Genomic DNA, 23356 nt, shown 5'->3' with positions numbered 1-23356 from the left:
AGCTCATGTATTTCCACCAGCCAGAATATTCAGATAGTGAAAGTAAACAGGTTCTGTCTTCAGGAGGAGGAGATCTCTTGACTTTGGAACCGTGATGCTCACACTACTTTAAAACACTACAGACAGCTGAAGGAGGAAAAGTAAGGAACCTGAGCTAGTGTGTGGGTGTTCTCCAGGGCTCCTCCTCTGTCCTGAATTGGACCTCCCATCTCTGGGAAAGAGAAAAGTGTCCCTAAAAACCATGATAAGCACATGACATGTGCCTTTCTAGGTTCAAGTAGCAGTTTTAGGCTTAGATAGAAACGCTGGGTTTATGTACCATCAGAAAACCTAAAGAAGTAATAATAAAAGCCAATTCCCTCACTAAAGGGCCAAAGGTCTGTTCTAAGCTGATTGCTACATCTATTAAACATTTTGAAGAGAAAAGTAAAACCCCATACAATTTTAAAGCTCAAAGCCACAACTATATGGGGTTCAGAAATTTAACCCTTAAGGCTTATTAAGATTGGCCCTCCCGAGTTAGAGGGGCTTCTCTAGCTATTAAAGCCATCTGAGGGATGGCAGAACAGTTTTCACTTGCTTGACAATAGGGTTTCCAACATCTGTTGGAAGAGACATGGCTTCAGGTGGGTGCCTTCTTTGAAAAAAAAAAAAAAAAAAAAAAAAAAAAAAAAAGCTTCCCACTCCTAAGGTGTGTGCTTTCTTTTTTTGACCTTGTTTTCCTTTAAATTGTCTGCAGTTTCCCTATATTTGTCCTAGTGCAGTAAACAATGCAATCAAAGAAATAAAAACCAGGATCCACTCTTGCCCCAAACACTGAAGATGGTCAAAGAGCAGGAATCACAGCACGGAAAATGGCCCAGCTCTAAATATACAAACAACATTATAAAAATAATAATAATAACCCCCCAAGATATTATTATTGACATTCCTGGTACATTTCCTATAATATAATGTTGCAGACAATGCTTCTTTCCCAGGGAGTCCAGCTTGCTCAGGAGGAGACATCTACTCGGTGCCTCAGGATAGGCTGGGGCTGTTGAGTCTTCCCTGCAAAGCCTAAGGTTTTTTATGAGCTTAATATCTCACAGAAACATCTGTGGTATAAATGGTATAAATGAATCTAAAAGAGGAGGAAGGCAGGCAGGCACCTGTCACTGTTCTCCAAATCAGCCAAAAAGCTGAAAAGCGTGGGATCCAGGAGACAGATGCCATTAACAATTGAGGGATGGAGGGTAGAACAAGAGGAAGCACCAAATGAGTGGCTGCTTTTGGTTCCAAAGCCAAAAAAGGGCCCCACCAAAAAGGGCAGCTGGTCTGGATGAGGAACTCCCTGCGCCTGGAGTCATGCAATAAAAATGATGGCCTTGGAGCCCCACCCCCAGGACAGCCACAGTCCAAGAACCAGAGAAATTTACACCACATCGCACATTTGCAAATGAATGGACTGATCCTAATTTAGGAGGGTTAAGTGCTTTGACAAAGTTGGGAAGGGAGGGAAGGTGAGCTTCGATCACAAAGCACAGCTGTGACAACCAGGGATTTCTGTTTCTGCAAAGCGACAGGCCCCTGGGCCCCTGATGCCACTTGGTCCAAGGAGATGTACCCTTCCACTTCTTTCTGGCCTCTTCTCAAAATGGCACCCGTGGTAATAACCCTTCGAGATATCAAGAGGCATCAGTTGCACTTCTGGAGCTAAGATAATTTCCTTGCCCCATCCTGGCCAAAGCACTTCCCTTTTTAAGCTGCTGCTGGTATGCCACCTTCCCCTCCAAGTACAGTTCAACTTTCTTTCATTTCAGTTTTGCAGCAGCCTCTGAGGGTCCTTTCCAGGACACAAAAAAAGTATCCTTCCACTTCCATGTGTGGGTGGGCTGCCTTCCAGTGTCAGATCTGCATTCCAGAGTTTGGTCAATGCATCTTTACAAAACTAAAACCACATGCGTACACAGACAGACTAGCCTGGAAAGGGCTTTCTGGACAGGGTTTCTGATTATCCTGATGCCTCCCCTAAAAGAAATAACTTTCTTGGTGTAAAAGGATTAGGACACTGAGTGACCTACTCTCAACTTCTGGAAGGACAGCTTGTTTTTGTCCATTTTTCAATAAGGGGGTGGGAGGTACCCAACATTTTCAGTTACATCAAAGAGATTTTGTTTAAAAAAAAGGATCCTATGTGGAAATGAGTGGGACAATGATAAAAATAAACAAATAATTAAAATTCCAAACCAAAACGTATCTCCTGGCCCCGAGATCCCCAGTTAATCCTCTAAGACCACAATCTCCACATTGTGGACTTGATGCTGGTGGTCTTCCATCTCAGCCACAACTTTCTCCTCAGTCCTCAGCTCTGTCTCCAAAATGACTGCTTTGCCCTCAGTATCCTCAGCCTCTGGGTCTGGGGCTGGGTCAATCTCAATGATGGTCTGCCCATCCTCCGAGGTGCTTTCAACAGCCTGGATTGCTGAGGTGAGGCCGGATTCCATGGCCACCAGCTCCACGGGGCTCACCATGGTGGTCATGTTGCCCAGGGTACTCCCATCCTGCATGGCGGTGGAGCTTAGCAGTGCCAAGCTAGACGAGGGGTGGATGGTCACTGTGTCTGGGGAGCTGCTCTTGGCAGAGGAGACCACTGTGGCATAGCGGAAGAGCTGAGGGCCAGAAGGCAGTGTGTGAACAGTCACAGGACTGGAGCCCTGGCTGAGGGTGGCCACTGGAATATTGCCCATGGAAAATGACTGGCCCACTGGGGTGATGGTGATGGGGGAGATGACTGTGAACTGAGGCTGCTGGACCGGAGGAGAAGGGCTCAGGACTGTGGTGGAAGCTGGCCGCTGGAGCCGGGGCCTTTTTGGAGGCTTAGGAGTGCTCACAGGCATCAGTACCACATTTTGAACCGTCTGGGATTTCAGCCTGTGATCCTGAGCTTGCTTCTTCTGCTCTTCCAGCTGGCGTTCCAACTCTGGAAAGAAAACACAGACTTTGTGGGGAGAGAAGTATATTCTTGGGAACAGTGAACGGAGTCAGGAAACCTGAGGTCTTGTCCTGGCTTTGCCACTATATGGCTTCATTGTTTTCAAAAGAAGAAACCAAACTGGATGATTTTTAAAATCCCTCCAGCAACTACATTTCATTGTGTGATTATAGGCAGGGCAACGATTCAGAATCATTTTCAGGCTGTGACCCTACTACATCCCAGCCCTAGAAGCTCCTGTGGCATTTTGTCACCTGTCACCAAAATGCAAACCAAAGAAGCCTGCTGTTGATCTCATGGCTTATAGATGCCCTGCCTGGATCTCCAGATGATAATAAGGAATATTTGCACAATCCTTTTGGAACTAACATGGACCTACAGAGGAGCTACAATGGCTGCTCCAAAAAAACAGTGATTCCCAAACTGTCCTTCAAGGCAAGATCACCTTGCTGGTGACCTTAGTCTACCAAATGGCCTTCGTCTACTACTAGCACCCAGAGAAGTCTACAGAAAATTACAGAGGAAGTCCCTAAGAATTATAAACACTAAAAGAGGTCTTAGAGTACTAACACATGGATTTTTTTTAACTGGGACCCAGAGAGGTAAAGTGACTTACTTAAAGTCTCAGAGTTTGGGCCAAGACAAAAGTCTTCTGATGGCCAACTTTCTGGCTTTTCCATCACAATATGCCTATCACTATCCCTCTCCCAATGTATAATCCAACCCTGGTGACCACTGGTGAGTCTGGTTCTACACCAGAACTTCTACTTCTTAGTATCTGAGAAACATTCAATAAATAATCAGTTACATCTGGAGAGCACTTTGCTCCTATGGAACACCAAGAGCAAATCAATTCCTTGCTGAGAATCAAAGGAGTAGGCAGGAATCAAGATCACATTAAAAAAAATTTTTTTTCACTCAAAATTTTTAAATACTGCCTCATATGTTACAAAATACTGCATTTTTTCCCCCATTTTCAGTAGTAGTCAAAGAAATGTAAACCTCAAGAAGATAACAATTACATGGGGCACCTGGGTGGCTCATTCAGTTAAGCATCTGCCTTTGGCTCAGGTGATGATCCCAGTGTTCTGGGATCGAGTCCCATATCAGGCTCCCTGCTCAGCTGGGAATCTGTTTCACCTTTTGCCTCCACCCCCCTGCTCATGCCTTCATGCTGTACACTCTCTCTCTCATAAATAAATAAAATCTTTGAAGAAGTTAACAATTACATCTATAATTTTTTTAAAAGTTAAATCAGAGACTATTATACTTCACAACATCCAATGTTGGTATGTTCAAAATGGTGACATAATCTTCTTGGAAATTTGACAATAAGTCATAAATATCCATAAAACAATTTTCAATACCATTTAACTTGAAGCTTAGTTCTGGGAAGTAGTTTAAAAGCACATAAAAAGAAAAAGTTATATTCATACAAGTTCATTGCAACAAAATAAGCTACTAAAGAAAAACCTGAAAATTTAAATGTCATCCTTAGAAGAATGTCTAGGTAAAGTACTGTGTAGCCACTTGGAAAAATATTATTATGTCACAGTGGAAAAAGCAGAAAACAAAACTTTATGTGTACTATGATTAACCTATCTTAAAAAGTATATGGACAAAAAGCCAGAAGCCCACATTCCTAACAAAAACCATTTTTTTTAATGGTTTGAAGTTTCAAGGTGAAAGCATTGGATTAGGAATAAGAAAGCCAAGTTCCATTCCAAGCTTCACTGCCAAGTACTGATGTGGCCCCAAGGCAAATATTTATCCTCTTTGTGCCTATCCTAGGTCATCTATAAAACAGGGATAATAGCCTCTAACATTCTTAGGAGGATCAATGAAAAGGGTCTCATAGTACTCAGTAAACTGAGTTTAAAATATATACTGGTTAAGTTTAAGACAACATAAATTGGGGCACCTGGGTGGCTCAGTTGGTTGAGTGTCTGCTTTCAGCTCAGGTCCTGATCCCAGGGTCCTGGGATCCAGCCCCATGTCAGGCTCCTTGCTCAACAGGGAGCCTGCTTCTCCCTCTGCCCCAACCCCCTGCTCTCTCTCTCTCTCTCGTGGATAAATAAATAAAATCTTAAAAAACATACAAACAAACAAACAAACAAACAAAAACATAAATTGTTCTTCTCTTACCAAATAATCTTGCCTCTTGGCTTAAGGACTAACTATAATATTTTCTGCATCATTCAAAAGTGAAATAGTCCATACCTCTGACTTGTTTTGTATCTCTCACCCACCTTACCCAAAACCTTTTCTTGATTCTCTCTGGGTATAAGTGACAACTCCTTTTGTTCTTCCCCCATACCCATTATATGCCTCAGTTACAAATTTCTATGTCTGCTTTTTTTGCACTTATTTCTATGTCTGCTTTCCCTTGAGTTCCTTAAACACCATGAAGAGAATGAAGCTGTCTTAGTCAACATTGTATTTCCACAACCTAGTTTGGACACAGTGCAAATTTGTTTTTTTAAAGATTAAAATTTAAAAATTTAAAAAATTTTTTAAAGATTATTTATTTATTTGTCAGTAAGAGAGAAAGAGAACACAAGCAGGGGGAACAGCAGAGGGAGAGGAAGAAGCCAGCGGGGAGCCTGATGCAGAACTGGATCCCAGGACCCTGGGATCATGACCTGAGCGGAAGGCAGACGCTTAATGACTGAGCCACCCAGGTCATTCCAGAGACAGCATAAATTAAGTACTTGATAAAAAGAGTTAAATTATTCATGTGCTTATAATTTCTGAATACCACAAATAACAGAGAAGGTGATAAATTTATAGTTATCAAAAGATGCAATATAGATAATGTAACAAAGGCCAATTTGTTTCTTCTGTCACTGATATTACTGGATAAATGGAGCAACTGAGCAGACATCTTAATCCTCCAAGATATGAAAGGAGGACCATGATGAGGAAGGAAGGAAGGAAAATAGGATGGAAGGAAGGAAGCCAGTCCCAAAAGAAGTCCACAAAGAAATGGCAAGACTCAAGGATATTAGTATAATATCATCTAAGAGGAAACAAGTCATACACACCTGTCAGAGTATAGAGAAACTGCTCTTCTCCCTGCTCTACTTGGTTCCTTCTGTTGTCCAATACCTTCTTCACCGTGTCCATTAGGCCAAATGTATGTGCTACATTGTTGAGAACAGCAGCATCTATTTAAAACAAAGACATGCCTGTCAAGTTAAAAAAGAAGTGTTTCCCCAGCTCTCTGTTGTACTGCTTATAAATATGAAACAACCCAGAAATGATGGTACTATTCTAATTGCATTTTAAAAATTTTTGGCAAAGATTTATCACATGTATAATTAACTTTGTTATAACTTACACATCTTTCCATATAAATAAATATAAAATTTTTTAAAATCTTGCATCTGGTTATAAGTTCTGACTTGTGGTTTAGAAAACATGGTCACTCTGGATAGAGCTAAGTTTGACTCTCAGGTTTTTTTTTTTTTTTTTTTTAGATTTTTTAATTTATTTATTTGACAGACAGAGATTACAAGTAGGCAGAGAGGCAGGCAGAGAGAGAGGAGGAAGCAGGCTCCCCGCTGAGCAAAGAGCCCGATGTGGGGCTTGATCCCAGGACCCTGGAATCACGACCTGAGCCGAAGGCAGAGGCTTTAACCCACTGAGCCACCCAGGCGCCCCTTGAATCTCAGTTTTATGGTTTCCTCCTATCTGTATGAACTTAGATAAGTCATTTCACTCCTCAGTTTTCTCATCTGAGACAAAAGGGCCTAATAATACCTACCTGGCAAGACAGACATGAAGATTAGAAATATCGTATTTTAGGGGCACCTGAGTGGCTCAGTTGGTTAAGTGTCCAACTCTTGATTTTGGCTCAGGTTGTGAGGTGGAGCTCCACATCAGGCTCTGCCCTTGGCATGAAGTCGGATTGTCCCTTTCCCTCTACTGCTCCCCCTGCTTGCTCTCTTTCTCTCTCAAATAAATAAATCGAGTATTTTTTTTTTTAAGATTTTATTTATTTATTTGTTAGAGAGAGAGAGAGAGGGAGAGAGAGCAAGCACAGGCAGACAGAATGGCAGGCAGAGGCAGAGGGAGAAGCAGGCTCCCTGATGAGCAAGGAGCCCGATGTGGGACTCGATCCCAGGACGCTGGGATCATGACCTGAGCCGAAGGCAGCTGCTTAACCAACTGAGCCACCCAGGCGTCCCATGTTTTTTTTTTTTTAAAGAAACAGCATATTTTAAGTGTCAAACATGGGAACTGGCATCCAATGTTATTCATAGTGTTATCTCTGTTCCTCTTTAAACAAAACTTCTTGAAAGCATTGTCAGTAGTTGCGGTCATTACTTCCTTAACTCAGACCACTTCTCCACCTACAGCTCTCTTCCACAATCATCTCATCCAGTTCCATGCTTTTAAATAACATGTACATGCTGAGAACTCCCACATGCAGATTTCCAGCCCTGACCTCTTTCCTGCATGCCAGATTTCATACTCCATCTAGCTGAGTGACATCTCCATTTGGAGGCCTCATAATCATTTAGCGAGTCAAAACTACTTTTTTTTCTTTTTTTTTTTTAAAAGTAAGCTCTATGCCTAACATGGGGCTTGCACTCACAACCCTGAGATAACCAGTCACATATTCCACCCACTGAGCCAACCAGGTGCCCCAAGTCAAAACTAACTTTGAGGGGTGCCTGGTTGTCTCAGTCTCAAGAGTATGTGACTCTTGATCTCAGGGTTCTGAGTTCAAGCCCTATACTGGCTATGGGGTCTATTTATTTATTTTTTTATTTTTTTAAGATTTTATTTATTTGACAGATGGAGATCACAAGTAGGTAGAGGGGCAGGCAGAGAGAGAGGGGGAAGCAGGCTCCCTGCTGAGCAGAGAGCCCGACGTGGGGCTCGATCCCAGGACCTCGGGATCATGACCTGAGCTGAAGGCAGAGGCTAAACCCACTGAGCCACCCAGGCGCCCCTATGGGGTCTATTTAAAAACAACAACAACAACAAGTATACTAACTAATTAGTACTAACTAGTACTAACTAGTACTAACTATACTAACTACAACTCTCCCAGTGATCTTCATCTTAGGAAATGGTGTTACCATTCATGGCTCAGGTAAAAAAATGTATGAGTCATCCTGGATTTCTGTCTTTCTCTTTTATCCTACATCCAGTCCATCAGCAAAACTTGTCAGCTCCACACTCAAAATATATCCCCGATAAGATCACTTCTTCCCAGGTCTACCACTATCCACTCTAGTCCATGCCACCATCATCTCTTGCCTGGAGTAATTCCTTTAGGAGTCTCCCAACTGATTCCTTTTTCCTTCTCTCTTTTGAGTAGGCTCCATGCCCAATGTCGGGCTTGAACTCACAACCCTAAGATCAAGAACTGCACTCTCCGGGTGCCTGGGTGGCTCAGTGGGTTGAGCCTCTGCCTTCGGCTCAGACCGTGATCTCTGGGTCCTGGGATTGAGTCCCGCATCAGGGCTCTCTGCTCGGCGGGGAGCCTGCTCCCACTCCCACCCCCCGCCCCACCTCTCTACCTACTTGTGATCTCTCTCTGTCAAATAAACAAATAAAATCTTAAAAAAAAAAAAAAAAAAAAAAAAAAAAAAGAGCTGCACTTTCCATCACCAGAGCTAGCACACACCCCTCCCAACTGATTTCTTGCCCCATACAGTCTATTCTCCACATGCAACTGAAGTGATCTTTTAAAAATATAAAAAATAGGGGTGCCTGGGTGGCTCAGTCGTTAAGCGTCTTCCTTCAGCTCAGTTCATGATCCAAGGGTCCTGGGATGGAGCACTGCATCAGGCTCCCTGCTCAGCGGGAAACCTGCTTCTCCCTCTCCCAAGCCCCCTGCTTGTATTCCCTCTCTCGATGTCTCTCTGTCAAATAAATAAATAAAATCTTTAAAATAAATGAAATAAAATAAAAAATATACAACTACATAAAAATATAAAAATGTAAATAAATCCTTTTCACTCCCCTGCTCAAAATAACTATGATGGCTTACCATCACCTTAAAATAAAACCAAAGTTCTAACCAAAGCTTATTTAAAATGTCCTCTCAGGGCACCTGGGTGGCTCAGTTAAGTGTCTGCCTTTGGCTCAGGGCATGGTCCCAGGGTCCTGGGATCGAGCCCCACATCAGGCTCCTAGCTCAGCAGGGAGCCTCATTCTCCCTCTCCCCACTGCTCATGCTTTCTCTCTCTCACTCTCTCTCAGGTAAATAAATAAAATCTTTTTTTTTCTTTTAATTTTTTAAAAGATTTTACTTATTTATTTGACAGACAGAGATCATAAGTAGGCAGAGAGGCAGGCAGAGAGAGGGGGGAAACAGGCCCCCTGCTGAGCAGAGAGCCCGATGTAGGGCTCGATCCCAGGACCCTGAGACCATGACCTGAGCCGAAGGCAGAGGCTTTAACCCACTAAGCCACCCAGGCACCCCAATAAATAAAATCTTAAAAAAAAAAAACTAAACTGTCCTCTCTATTCCTCTCCAACCTTATCACCTATCACTCTCCTATATCCTCCTCCACTGTGGCTGCCTCAGAGCTTCTATAATTCTTTGAATCTATGAGGCCCATTGCAACTTCAAGGTCTTTGTTCCTTCTACCTGAAATGTTCCTTCTCCCAGATCATCACATGGCTAGCCTCTTCAATTCAGGTCTCTGCTTAAAGCCACCGCCTTAGGGAGGCCTTCCTTGATCACCCTATCTAAAAGAGTCATCCCTGCTTTCTAAATTACTTGCCTTTTTTCCCCTCCAAGAACATGAAAAAAAGATTCTACTGTAAAGTTTAAGTGTATTTATATAATGTATGAATTACAGAGAGGTAATAAGACACAAGTAACAAATCTAGGAACTCATTGACACACAAGCTTACGAGATATTATTATGATTCTTTTTCTTTTAAAAAAGATTTATTTATTTATCTGACAGACAGAGATCACAAGTAGGCAGAGAGGCAGGCAGAGAGAGAGGAAGAAGCAGGCTCCCCGCTGAGCAGAGAGCCCGATGTGGGGCTTGATCTCAGGACCCTGAGATGGTGACCTGAGCTGAAGGCAGAGGCTTTAACCGACTGAGACACCCAGGCGCCCCATATTATGACTCTTTTTTTAAGTAAACTCTACCCCCAATGTGGAGCTCAAACTCATGACCCCAAGATTAAGAGTAACGTGCTCTACGACTAAGCCAGCCAGATGCCTGTCATCACAACCCCTTTGTATCAAATGACTAGAGCATCCTTTTACATTATGCACAGCAGCAAGTACCCTATGGGTATTCGGAAAGAGCTGTAAGTGTACACAATTGTTCTGGAAACCCTAAACTGATAGATATGAGACTCGTCTAAAACCAGGTCGCTTTCTCCAATTTTCAGACTCTATCTATCTATATGTAATAGAGAGCGAGCCTTCTTTCTGGCACCATTTATAAAGGCAAAAATTACCTGTGAAGAGCATGACCAGAACCGAGTTCAAAAACTTATTATCAAGTATGGACAAGTAACTTAACTTTTATGAGTCTTGGTTTCCTAATCTGTAAAATGGGGATAATAATACTTATACCCCAGTGTTTTCATGAGACTAACAGGATCTGCCTACAGTTGTTAGTGTTCAATAAACTGACCACTGTTGTTAGAATTAGTGCACTTACCTGTTACCTGGAAGGGAGCTTGAATGAGCCGCTGCTGAACTCCCCTGAGTAGCTCCTCTATTTCCTTCTGTATATTGCAGACAACCTCTTCCATCAGCCCTACATCAGCTATTCCTTTCCAGAACATCAAAGTGTCCTCTGACACAAGAGGGATAAGACAAGAAGATAAACAAGGGATGCTACGTATACTTAGGTACATCTCTACAAATTAAACTCGAAATTATTTCAATTTGAAATGATTTCTTGTTGGGCCATTTCTGGGAAAAAGGAAGAAGTTTTTGGAATACTATCTGCCCCCCTAAGTTGCAAACCAATTATTTGGCATCTTCAGCAACATAGGGACTTGAGATAATTGCCCTAATTTGTCATGGCTTGGGCTGTAGGGAGCAGGTTATCGTCCTCCAATAAAGATAATAAATAAATATTAAATATTATTTATTTACATAATTTAATTTAAAATTAAATAGTATTCAGTGTCTTAAAAGTTAAATAATAAAGATATTAAAGATATACAGGCAAGCCTTGTACAATACAGTGTGAACTGTGAGGGTACACTTACACACAGATTTTTTTCAATAAATACAGTGCAGTGATGTACTGCACTCATCATTTTTAAATTAAAAAAATGTACTCATGTACTCATCATTTTTAAATTAAACAACTCTTTTCTTATGATTTTCTTAACACTTTATTTACTTTATTGTAAGAATAGAGTACGTAATACATATAACATACAAAATATGTTATCGACTATGTTATTGGTAAGGTTTATAGTTAAGTTGGGGGAGGGCAGGGGATTTTCCCCTGCATAGGAGGCTGGTGCCCCAAACTGCCACCTTGTTCAAAGGGCAACTGTACTCCCTCTAGTCCTATACTTAAAAAATAAAATAAAACAGCTGAGTCGGTGGGACGATAAGCTCTCTGAGGGCAGAGGCTTTGTCTTTTCACCTATGTTGGCAACGGTGCCAACTAAAAATAGGCAGCAATAAATATTTTTCAAATGAATTAATGAATGGAGGATGATGTGAAACCCCTCCTGGTCCCCTCTAAGTGAATCATCATTAGTCACCATCCTCTACACCACCTGCTACCTAATTTTTCCTTCTAACATCTTGCAGCTTGGTTTATCTAAGAAACGTTCCAAAGTTAGAGGCAGTTTGACAGGATGAAAAGCACTGACTGCAGAGTCAAACAGCTGAATTCGGCTCTGACACTGCTGGCTGTGCGGCTGGTCTGAGGCAAGCTGCTGAATCTTTTTGAATCTCAATTTCTTCCTATGCAAAATGTGACTGTGCATGGCTGTTGTTGCAATGGATTAAAATAAAATGTCTACAGCTACAATTATTAATGTGCATGAGAAAAACCACCAAAGTAATTAAGAGACCTCCTGTGTCCATGATCATAATGGTGAGAAGGGTCACAAGACCCTGCAAGGTATCTGAACCTCACAGAAAAGTACCTGAAATTTCCTCTGAGTCCTTCTTCACACCCTCCTCTGTAGCCATGGTGACAGCAGCAGTGAGAGCGGAATTCCATTCCAGCCCTGCCTCTTCCATACTCTCTTCTGAGATGGCAATCTGTGTGATGCTACCTAAAAGCAGTCCATTAGAGGTAAAGCCAGTGAATTTCATGAAAAAGTCATAGCTATCCTTTATCTCATACAGCCAAAGAGACACTGTTATTTTAATATTCTGGCTTTCTGCCTGCAGGTCCATATAGTAAAAACTAGAATCCTTGGTAAACCAGGATGAATATTGGATTTTCTAAAGAAAACCTGTCTTTGAAAAGAAAAAGCTTTCTTCTTACTCTGAATAGAAAGGGAAAGATAACTTATAAAATCACAAAAGAGCAATCTGCTTCCTAAGCAGGTACGTTTTTTAAAAAGATTGAAGGTGAGCATGATTGCCGGACTGTCTGCCCCAGACTTAGCAAGGATGTGGAGGATCTAAAATAATTTAAGAGAAAAATATGGTGCTTAGCCAAGAACATTAACCATCTAGAATATCAGAAGTTGTTATAGCTTAATTATCAGGCTATGTATGAGAAAACAAGAGAAATTAGACCAAAAAAATCAGGTAAGAGATCCATGAATAGCAGATTCACAGAGGAAAAGAACTTGTGCTATTAACATTGTATATTAAGATTTTATTTATTTTTTTTTAAAGATTTTATTTATTTATTTGACAGAGAGAGATCACAAGCAGGCAGAGAGAGAGGAGAGGTAGCAGGCTCCCCGCTGAGAAGAGAGCCCGATGCGGGGCTCGATCCCAGGACCCTGAGATCATGACCTGAGCCGAAGGCAGCGGCTTAACCCACTGAGCCAGCCAGGCGCCCCAAGATTTTATTTTATTATTATTATTTTTTTAAGTAATCTCTCCACCCAACATGCGGCTTGAACTCACGACCCCGAGATCAGGAGTCACATGCTTTTCTAAGACAGCCAGGAACCCCTCATATATTAAGATTTTAAACAGGGGCACCTGGGTGGCTCAGTTGGATAAGCGTCTGCCTTCCGCTCAGGTCATAATCCCAGGGTCCAGGGATCAAGTCTCACATCCCGCTCCCTGCTCAGCGGAAAGCCTGCTTCTCCCTCTGCCTGCCACTCCCCCTGCCGTGCTCTCTGTCAAATAAATAAAATCTTAAAAAAAAAAAAAAAAAGATTTTAGGGGCACATGGGTGGCTCAGTGGGTTAAAGCCTTTGCCTTCGGCTCAAGTCATGATCCCAGGGTCCTGGGATCGAGCCCTGCGTCTGGCTCTCTGCTCAGCAGGGAGCCTGCTTCCTCCTCTCTCTCTGCCTGCCTCTCTGCCTGCTTGTGATCTCTGTCTGTCAAATAAATAAATAAAATCTCAAAAAAAAAAAAAAGATTTTAAACAAAGAGAATGGAGAGAAATCAAACTGATCCAGACAGATATATAGACAAGAATGGACTCCACATGCTGGAGGATATTAATAATCAAGCAAAAAAGTAATATTGATATGGATAATCAACTAGTGGAGTTTTGGCCAACAAAAAGTAAGTCAATAATTTCATAGCATTTTTTACTTTTCAAGTGAAAGACACCCAGGACCAAAAATTCAAACTGCTAGATATTTTATACTTTCCTGAAGGGAACATAGGTTCTAAGAGATTTGGCTTCCTCTCACCCAGTGGTTACTCACAGATTATTAGGGCTGACCAAGAGAAGCCTTTAGCGGTCATTATTAAAACATGGTACTTCCCTTAAATCCGTTAGTGTCCTTACAACTCTATCAGGCATATTTTTAAGTCTTGTGGAAGTAGTTGAGACAAGAATCTTAACTGGACTAACTGAATTTTTTTTTTTTTAAGTTTATGTATGTATGCATGTATATATGTAATCTCTATACCCAGTGTGGGGCTTGAACTCATGACCTCAAGATGAAGAGTCACACACTGTTCCAACTGAGCCAGTCAGGCTCCCCTGGACTAACTGAATCCTTAACAATCATCTTTCACATGGCTCTATCTTTCCTAGAGAAGAGCAACAAGCTCTATTCCCAAGGTAAACAATACTGAAGTTAAGCATATGCCCATCTTGCCTCATTTGTGAGGAAGCCTTTTTTGTGGATCCCTTCCAGGCAGAGCTCTCTGATCTGTACAGCAGCAGACTCTCCAGAGTCCAGTCCAGCCAACCATACATTATCTTTGATACATCTCAACTCAACAGTTGAAGACCCTTCACCATTCTACCTTCCTTCCTGACCACCAGTAGAGCAAAGGATTTTCAAAACAATCTAATTTCAAAGATATGCCAAGTGGTACCGAAGTGAGACCACTGAATAAACATAATAACCACTGAATCATCTTTCTTTAGAGAGAGCATGCATGGGGGGGGGCTGTCGAGAGAGAATCTTAAGCAGGCTCCACACCCAGCACAGGGCCTGACGGGGGGCTTGATTTCACAACCCTGAGATGGTGACCTGAGCCGAAATCAAGAGTGGGACTCTTAACTGAGTGAGCCACCCAAGTGCCCCTGAACCATCTTTCTAATGTTTACCATTTAGTTAGAAAGAAACAAGGAAGTAGGTATGGCCAACAGGAATCATCTGGGAGAAAACCAAGAGATCTGTTTCTAAAGTATGGAATCACACCCAAGATCAGCACACTTTACAAGGACATCAGTGCTCATGAGAATTAAAATTAAGAAACACAAGAGAGAAGTAAGGGGAAAAGTGTTACTAAAAAACACTGGGTTTTCAGGTGGTTTCCTACCCCCTACCATCAGCCGAAGTGGGTGTCTGCACCACACTTGTCTGCTGTCCGGGCACTGGAGCTCTTGCACTGCTGATCAGAAGATCAAACTTGGTGCTTCTGCAGGTATTGGAGCAAACTTTGTCATGTTGGTAAAAATCAATCTGTCCGGAGTCCATCATTTTCCTGTGTAAAGAGAGATAAGAAGTACCAGTTCAGCCTGCACTCTAGGCCTCAGAGACAAATAGAAACAACGTTGTTGCATCTATTCCATAGATTAGTGAAACCTAGTAGGATTAAAAGTCATTAGGTTGCAAAAATTCTACTTGGGATTATAAAATTTTCATTGGTCCTGCCCATATTTACAAGTACTCCTCTTCCCTCCCTAGTCTGCTCATTATGAGTATTGTTTCACTTCCCATTATCACCAAGCTTTAGCTAGGGACACACTTCTGACAACATCTGAGTATCGCCATAGAATCTCATTGAAACCAAACCCAAAAGCAGAAAAGACTAATTCATATATCCCAGCATAACTGAGAATTTTATGATGAGATTCTGATGTATTAGTATTCTTAGACCAGCAAGATCTGTTGCCACTTTTGGAGACAAAACTTCAGCACATTTCTTTCCTTAAAAAAAAAAAAAAAAAAAAAAAAAAAAAAAAATGGCTAACAACTCTCCTATAAATACAGTGCAAAGTTGATTATACTAAACCCCCACTATAAAATGCCCTTATAACTGAATTCACAAGACACTGTTATTATAGGCCATGAGCAAAGCCATGGGGTATTTTAATTATAGTAAACTCTATGTTATAACGTTACTCGGCTTTCACTAAAGATCTTTTAGGCATTCTGATTCCTTCTTACATTTGAGGAAAGTTGGCATGTACTTGTTTTTCTGGGCAAAAAGAACAAGCCAAGAACAACAATAATGAAAGTTATAAGTATTCCTTCCCAATTTTAACTAAGTACTGATTTCTGCATACAAATCATCTAGAATAATTTCTTTTTTTAAAATGTGTCTCTATATTAAAATAATATGTGAAGGGGTGCTTGGGTGGCTCAGTCATTAAGTGTCTGCCTTCAGGTCAGGTCATGATCCCAGGATCCTGGGATCAAGCCCCACATCGGGCTCCCTGCTCAGCGGGAAGCCTGCTTCTCCCTCTCCCCCTCCCCCTGCTTGTGTTCCCTCTCTTGCTGTGTCTCGCTTTGTCAAATAAATAAATAAATAAAATCTTAATAAATAAAATAAAATAATGTGTGAAGAAAAAATTAACATTCTCAGTGGAAAATACATAAAACTATAAAGAAAACCACTGCTCTTTAAAAAAAAATCCAACAACACAAAGATACATTAACATTTTGGCATATTTTCTTCCATTAAATTTTATGTGTATACAAGTATGTCTGTTTTTTACATAACTAAAATCACAGTTTGATATACATATATATATATATTTTAGTAGGCTCCCAACCCAGCATGGGGCCCAGTGAGGGGCCTGAACTCACAACCCTGAAATCAAGACCTAAGCTGAAATCAAGAGCCAGATGCTTAACCGATGCTGAGCCATCCAGGTACCCCTACATATCTACATATCTATATATCTCTACATATTTGTATCCATCTATACATGTATTTTTTTTAAGTAAGTTCTATAACCGTCATGGGGGTTGAACTCACTATCCCAAGATCAAGAGTCACATGCTATACCGAGTGAGCCAGCCAGGCACCCACGATTTTATATTTTGTTTTCTTTCTGTTATTACATCATAAGCATTTTTCCTATAAAAATTCTTTAGAAATATTTTAATAATTTCATAATATTTCATAGTATATACTCATATATGTTTAGATGAGCCATAAATTTCCTATAGATATACCTTGACTGTATATTGAAGCAGACTATTACTTTCTTTTTTTTTTAAGATTTTATTTATTTATTTGAGAGAGAAAGCAAGTACAAATGGGAGGAGGGGCAGAGGGAGAGGGAAAAGCAGGCTCCTCAAAGAGCAGGGAGTCTGATACCCTGGGATCAGGACCTGAACTGAACGCAGATCCTTAACTGACTCAGCCACCCAGGTAGGTGCCCCTAAAGCAGACTATAATTTTCAACAATGTTGCAATAAATGTCTTTATGCCTGAATCTCTACAAGCACTATAGATTTTTCTTAGGACAGATTCCTTAAAAAGAATTAAAGACAATGGGTAAAATGTTCTTAAGGGTGTTGATACATGTTCTGCAAGGAACTTTCCAATCCTGACCACATTTTAAAAATCCATCAATAGGCGAGTGTTCAAGGAACACTAATTAACGTTAATGTTAATGTTCCTCCCTTTCCAGAGGGAGGAAAATTATAAAAGTAAGCTTACTGCATAAAGATGGGGGTGAGGATATTACACATTCTGAAGTTTATTTCTGTGGTATATTGATGGAAAGGACTGCATTTACTGAGCATGATGGTGACTTATCAACAGCGCCTCTGTCTTACCAGATTATCACAGAACTTGTCAACCAGCCTACACTTCTCCACGGTCGGCACGCTTCCTCAGCACCAGGCTTAGCCCTGCCTGTACTTGGTGATCTCAAGTAGGATTGTCATCTACCCCCGAGCTTCTCGGCCCAGAAAGGATCCAAACATCCTGACATCAGAAAAAATTTGCCCTAAATGCTGGGAAGAGTGAATTCAAGTCAATCTTCCTTTTCTCACAGGGATTTTAAGAACTGGCTGATGAAGGTTAATACCTGGATTGCACAAGCCAATTCTTCAGAGGAAATAAAAATTTTGAATTAAATAGAAAATCCTAAATTATCTGTATTCTACCATGATTTAGTGTCCCAAAGTCAGCTGAAAGGTATGTGCTGAGGGGCACCTGGGTAGGTTAAGCACTCAACTCTTGGTTTCAGCTTGATTTCAGCTCAGGTCATGATCTCAGGGTCATGAGACCGAGCCCTGCAACAGTCTCTGTACTCAGCAGAGTCAGCTTGAGATTCTCTTTCCCTCTGCCTCTGCCCCTCCTGCTCATGCTCTCTCTCTCTCTCTCTAAAATAAACAAGTAAATCTTAAAAAAAAAAAAAAAAAAAAGACTCTCCTTCCGTCCCCCACTCTGCACTCTTTCTCTCTGAAATAACTTAATAAATCTTTAAAACAAAATAAAATAAAACAACAGGTTTGCACTTTTTTGTTTTTTACTTTATTTTTTATTTTCTTTGTAATCTCTACACTCAATGTGGGGCTCTGAGATCAAGAGTTGCAAGCTCTTCCAGCTGAGCCAACCAGGCACCCGGTACGTGCTTGTTATTAAAGCTCACCTGAGCATGATTCCACCCAGACGAATGGCTCTCTTCCAGTCTTTTAGGGTGGACTTGCCAGCCAGATGTACAAAATGCTTGGGGCTGATCAACTGATCATTGAACTAAAGTAAAAAGAAAAGTCCCAATTAACCCAAGGTCAACTTAGGCAGGTCAAGAGAAAGAGAAAGGTATCTCTATTTGTTACATATGAAAAATACCCAGATGGCATCTTAAGTCATAGCCTTGTATCTCCCAGCCTCCTGCCCTGTTGTGCCAGAGAAGATGATCCTTCTCTGGGCACAGTGCCCTGTCCTGGTACAGAGCTACAGAAGACAGGAGGAGGATCAGAGATTAATATACTGATTAGCATCTAGAATCCATTCATGCCCTAAATCAGGCACTTGGGTCCAATGTTGCAAAGGCTATTTAAATAAACAGAAGCAACCTACCAAGCCCTAATGACAAGATTCAGGATGTGGTGGAAAGAATAAGTACCACAGAAACCACTATCACTGCAGAGCCTCAAAACTCGGTAATCCTTAATGATTCTAGGATGATGCCACCGATGGTGACTGCCATCCATGGGTACTGCTGTGGCTACCAAAGGACACAGAATAAGCAATTATTTCCACTTTGTGCTCTCATGAGAATTTAGTTTTATCAGTAATAATTTTCAATAAACTCTAATGCACACTTCTATAAGGCCTTTTACATATATTATCTCATTTTATCTGCTAGCAACCGTACAGTGTGATTATCCATATTTTAACATACGATTATTCATATTTTAACACATTATTCACATTTTAACTCTGAAATATTAACTTGTTCAAGGTCACCCAGTCATAGAGATGGGACTCCATTCATTCATTTAACAAACATTTATAGATAAAGATGCCAAGCATCATTCTAGGTGTTGGGGATACACTGGCGAACAATCCAAGTTCTCAGCTCTCACAGAACTTGTGTTCTGCGTGGAATTTGAATCCAGGCCAATTTCACTCCAAAGCCCCCCCTTTTTTTTCTGTGACATCATAGGGACTATAGCCACAAAACTGAAAACGTTGATATAGCAGACAAGAGAGAAGAGGCACTGAAAGTATACTCTTTGAAAACAAGGAGCCCCCAAACAGACCCCAGTAAGGAGAAAAGGCAATTACCTTGACACACTTCACATTTATTCCTGGACATACAAACTTCTTCCAGAGGAGAATGGCTTTGCTCTCCCCACAAGTTATGGGGTAAGCAATTTCCATATCCTCATTTGCTTCTATAGTGCTTGCATCTGAAAATGGAAAAAAATATCAGTTATTTATTGAATGCTTTTTCCCAAAAACTTAATTCAAAATCTCTAGTCTCTTGGTTCCTCTGAGTAGCTAACAGTTCACATTGGCTGGTTTCGTTTTGGAATCTTCTGGAAGAAGTTTGACATAACAGCTCTCTTACCAAGCTCACCCTACATCCAAGATACTGTCCTATGTGCTTTTACATGCTTAATCTTACTTAGTTCTTACAACAATCCTGGGAGGCAATAATTGTTTCCGATGTATGTAGGTGCAACTCAGAAAGTTGAAGTGACTTTCCCAAGGACATACAGCTAAGAAGTGAGAAAGCAGGATTTAAACTCTGGCTTGTCTAGTTTCAAACTTTTTTTTCAATTTCTTTCCACCGACTGCCTTCCAATCAACACCTCGTACGTCCTAATCAGCAACTTCCCTCATGACAGATCAACCTTGAGGCTCTAATTTCTTTGTGGAATTTTTGTAGATGAAAACTCTTTTCAGCACCCTAGCAAACTGATGTTAAATAATCAACTGACGGGCCTAGTCAGTGGTGTCTCTAGATGCACCATCATCAAACTCATGGCTGCAGCCCTGGTAGGGCGTACTGGGTTGGGGGAAAATATAAGGCACAAAAGGCACGAAATCTCAACCAAGGAAGCTAAGGTTAAAGATACCAGAATAACAAAAAGACTTACCAATCCCTTCTTCAATTTTGTGAATCGTGTGAGTTTCTACTGCCACAACTGCTGTGTTGTTCTCGGACCCAGGTTCATAAATCCTGTTGTAAAAGTGTCCATCGATAAACAAACTACATAAATCATGAAAAAATTAATATTCACAGCATGGGGTTAAGAAATTTGTTATAATCTATCTCAAAAGGAATAAAATAAATATACTTTACAACTCTATGTTAGTGCTTTGATAGTTTCCCATTGTATTTAAACTCCAAGCTACCCAGGACTACTTAGCAGCTACGACCATGGACATGAATCAACAACTTTCTCACCTCAAAGGGAGGTTCCTCTTGCTACTATCTTTACATCACCACTTGTTACTGTTTCACACTAGACTTTTCCCTTCATACCTTAAATGCTTATAACATAAAATATTGCTTCAAGTATAAGATTAAGTTATATTATAGAATTATCCTAAGAAGACTAAAAAGTAATATTGTCGGACAATACAAGACAGGAAGAACCCGGGGCACCTGGGTGGCTCAGTCGATTAAGCATCTGCCTTCTGCTCAGGTCTGCTCAGGACCCTGGGATTGGGCCCCAAGTGGGGCCCCTTGCTCTTCGGGGAGCCTGCTTCTCCCTCTCCCTCTGCCTGCTGCTCCCCCTAACTGTGCTCTCCCTCTCTCTCACTGTCAAATAAATAATAAATAAAATCTTAAAAAAAAAAAGATCATTGACCATAGAAGCTGATGTCCTTTGTTGGAATCTGGATACTTTAGTCTTTCTTTAGCACTTTAGCATTTTTCAAAGGATCATAACCAAACTATTGATATGAACAGAGCCTAGTAAAAAAAAAAAAAAAAAAAAAAAAGGAAAGAAAAGAAAAGAAAAAAGAGACAGAGACACAGTAACTAGCATTAACTAGACGTATCACTTAGGGAAAGTCTTTGTAAAATGTTTCCACCTTCTGTGGTACTTGGGTGGCTTAGTCGTTAAGCACAGGATTCTTGATTTCATGTCTGGTCAGGATCTCAGGGTCGTGAGATTGAGCCCTGCATCAGGCTCTGCACTGGGTGTGGAGCCTGATTAAAATTCTCTGACTCTCCTACTCTCCATCCCCACCTCCTTTTCAAAAAATTTTAAATAAATAGGGATGCCTAAGTGGCTCAGTCGTTGAGCAACTGCCTTCAGCTCAGGTCATGAACCCGGGGTCCTGGGATCAAGCCACACATCGCATCGGACTCCCTGCTCAGCAAGAGGCCTGTTTCTCCCTCTCCCACTCTCCCTGCCTCTCCATGTCAAATAAATAAATAAAATCTTTTTTTTTTTTAAGATTTTATTTATTTATTTGAGAGAGAGACAGTGAGAGAGAGCATGAGCGAGAAGGTCAGAGCGAGAAGCAGACTCCCCAGGGAGCTGGGAGCCCGATGCGGGACTCGATCCCGGAACTCCGGGATCATGACCTGAGCTGAAGGCAGTCATCCAACCAACTGAGCCACCCAGGCGTCCCAAATAAAATCTTTTTTAAAAAAGAAAAAAAATTAAATGGTTTTACCTTCTAAGAAATGGACTCAGATAACCTAATAAAATATACTAACAACATTTAATTTCTATAATAAACTTAATGTACTAACTATTGCATCTTTTTTTAAAAAGATTTTATTCATTTAGGGGCGCCTGGGTGGCTCAGGTCATGATCCCAGGGTCCTGGGATCGAGCCCCGCATCGGGCTCTCTGCTCAGCAGGGAGCCTGCTTCCTCCTCTCTCTCTCTGCCTGCTTCTCTGCCTACTTGTGATCTCCCTCTGTCAAATAAATAAATAAAAATCTTTAAAAAAGAAAAAAAAAGATTTTATTCATTTATTTGAGAGAGAGAGAGAGCACAAAGGGAGAGGGAGAAACAGACTCCCCACAGAGCAGAGAGCCCAATGTGGGGCTCCATCCCAGGACTCTGGGACCATGACCTGAGCCAAAGGCAGACATTTAACTGTCTGAGCCACCCAGATGCCCCTGCATCTTGTTACTTGACAGCACCCCCATGGTGACGCCTCTAGCACAGAGGCCTCTCCTCTGAATTTCACACCAGGACACAGTTTACTTGCTAAATGAATAAACGCTTCTGGATGTCCCATAGCAGTTTGTTGAATTCATTATGTCTAAAATAACCAAGTTCTCTTCCCTCTCCCAAACCACTCTTCTTATATTTCCTATCCCTGTTAATGGCACCACCAGCACTCTACAGCCTAAGACAGAAGCCTGGGGATTACATCAGATTTTTCCCTCTTCCTCCTCCTCAACTCCCACATCCTCAGCCACCAAATCCTACCAGATGTAACTACTTAACACGAGCCAGCCTCCCTGTCTCTTTTTCCACTGCTACTGCCTTAATTCAGACTGCAGCATCTCTGGTCTAAACTAGTCTCCTTGCATCTCCTGATCTCTATATTCCTATGGGAGAGATCACGTAAACCCCTCCTTAAAACCCTTCAAGAACCCTCTACTTGCTGTTACAAAAAAGCCCCAAATCCTTCATAGGATATTTAAGTTGCTCCAAGATCGGGCCCCTGGTTTCACGTCTCCCTAAACCTCACCTTATAATCCAAGCCCTAGTCATACCAAATTATTTGTGGTTCCCAGAATTGTCATCTTTCATACCTTCCCTCTTTGTTCTACTTCCCCCTTTCCCCAGAACAACCTTCCTCATCTGTTTGTTTGTTTTCTAAAGATTTTATTTATTTATTTGAGAGAGAGCATGGTAGAGAGAGAGAGAGAGAGCATGTATGCCAGTGCACAAGCATGGGGGTGGGAGAGGAAAAAGTAGGAGCTGAAAGCAAGGCTGGATCCCAGGACCCTGGGATTATGACCTGAGCCAAAGGTAGATGATTAACCGACTGAGCCACCCAGGTGACCCTGTTTGTTTTTAAGATTTTATTTATTTATTTATTTATTTATTTATTTATTTATTTTTAAAGGTTTTATTTATTTGTCAGAGAGAGAGCACAGCAGGCAGAGTGGCAGGCAGAGGCAGAGAGAGAACCAGGATCCCTGCTGAGCAAGGAGCCCCATGTGGGACTTGATCCCAGGACCCTGGGATCATGACTGGAGCTAAAGGCAGTGGCTTAACTGACTGAGCCACCCAGGCCTCCCCAAGATTTTATTTTTTAAGTATTCTCTACACCCAATGTGGAGCTTGAATTTACAATCCCAGGATCAAGAGTTGCATGCTCTATTGACTGAGCCAACCAGGTGCCCTCCTATTTGTTTTTTAA

At 41.3% G+C, this 23356-nt stretch overlaps 1 protein-coding gene across 3 annotated transcripts in view; it reads right to left on the bottom strand.

Annotated features, from left to right (window-relative positions):
• Positions 1–678: 678 nt before the first annotated feature.
• The window catches only part of LOC111143535 (glucocorticoid modulatory element binding protein 1), a 31077-nt gene continuing 8399 nt past the window's right edge, over positions 679–23356 (bottom strand). For 2 of the 3 annotated variants that reach the window (XM_022497356.1, XM_022497355.1), the window contains 8 exons: positions 20111–20223; positions 19293–19417; positions 18151–18254; positions 14863–15020; positions 12083–12214; positions 10624–10761; positions 6019–6141; positions 679–2962 (listed from right to left, as the gene is read on the bottom strand). In XM_022497356.1, the coding sequence (XP_022353064.1) occupies positions 2262–2962; positions 6019–6141; positions 10624–10761; positions 12083–12214; positions 14863–15020; positions 18151–18254; positions 19293–19417; positions 20111–20223 (1594 nt within the window). In that variant the 3' untranslated portion in view covers positions 679–2261. The remainder of the gene's footprint in view (positions 2963–6018; positions 6142–10623; positions 10762–12082; positions 12215–14862; positions 15021–18150; positions 18255–19292; positions 19418–20110; positions 20224–23356) is intronic. The other variant, XM_022497357.1, reaches the window with a different exon arrangement.

Source organism: Enhydra lutris, unplaced genomic scaffold (genome assembly GCF_002288905.1).
Source record: "Enhydra lutris kenyoni isolate GAN:26980312 unplaced genomic scaffold, ASM228890v2 scaffoldscaffold9, whole genome shotgun sequence".
Lineage (NCBI taxonomy): Eukaryota > Metazoa > Chordata > Mammalia > Carnivora > Mustelidae > Enhydra > Enhydra lutris.
The sequence above is the reverse complement of the archived record's forward strand: the minus strand, read 5'-3'. Positions and strand labels throughout refer to the sequence as shown.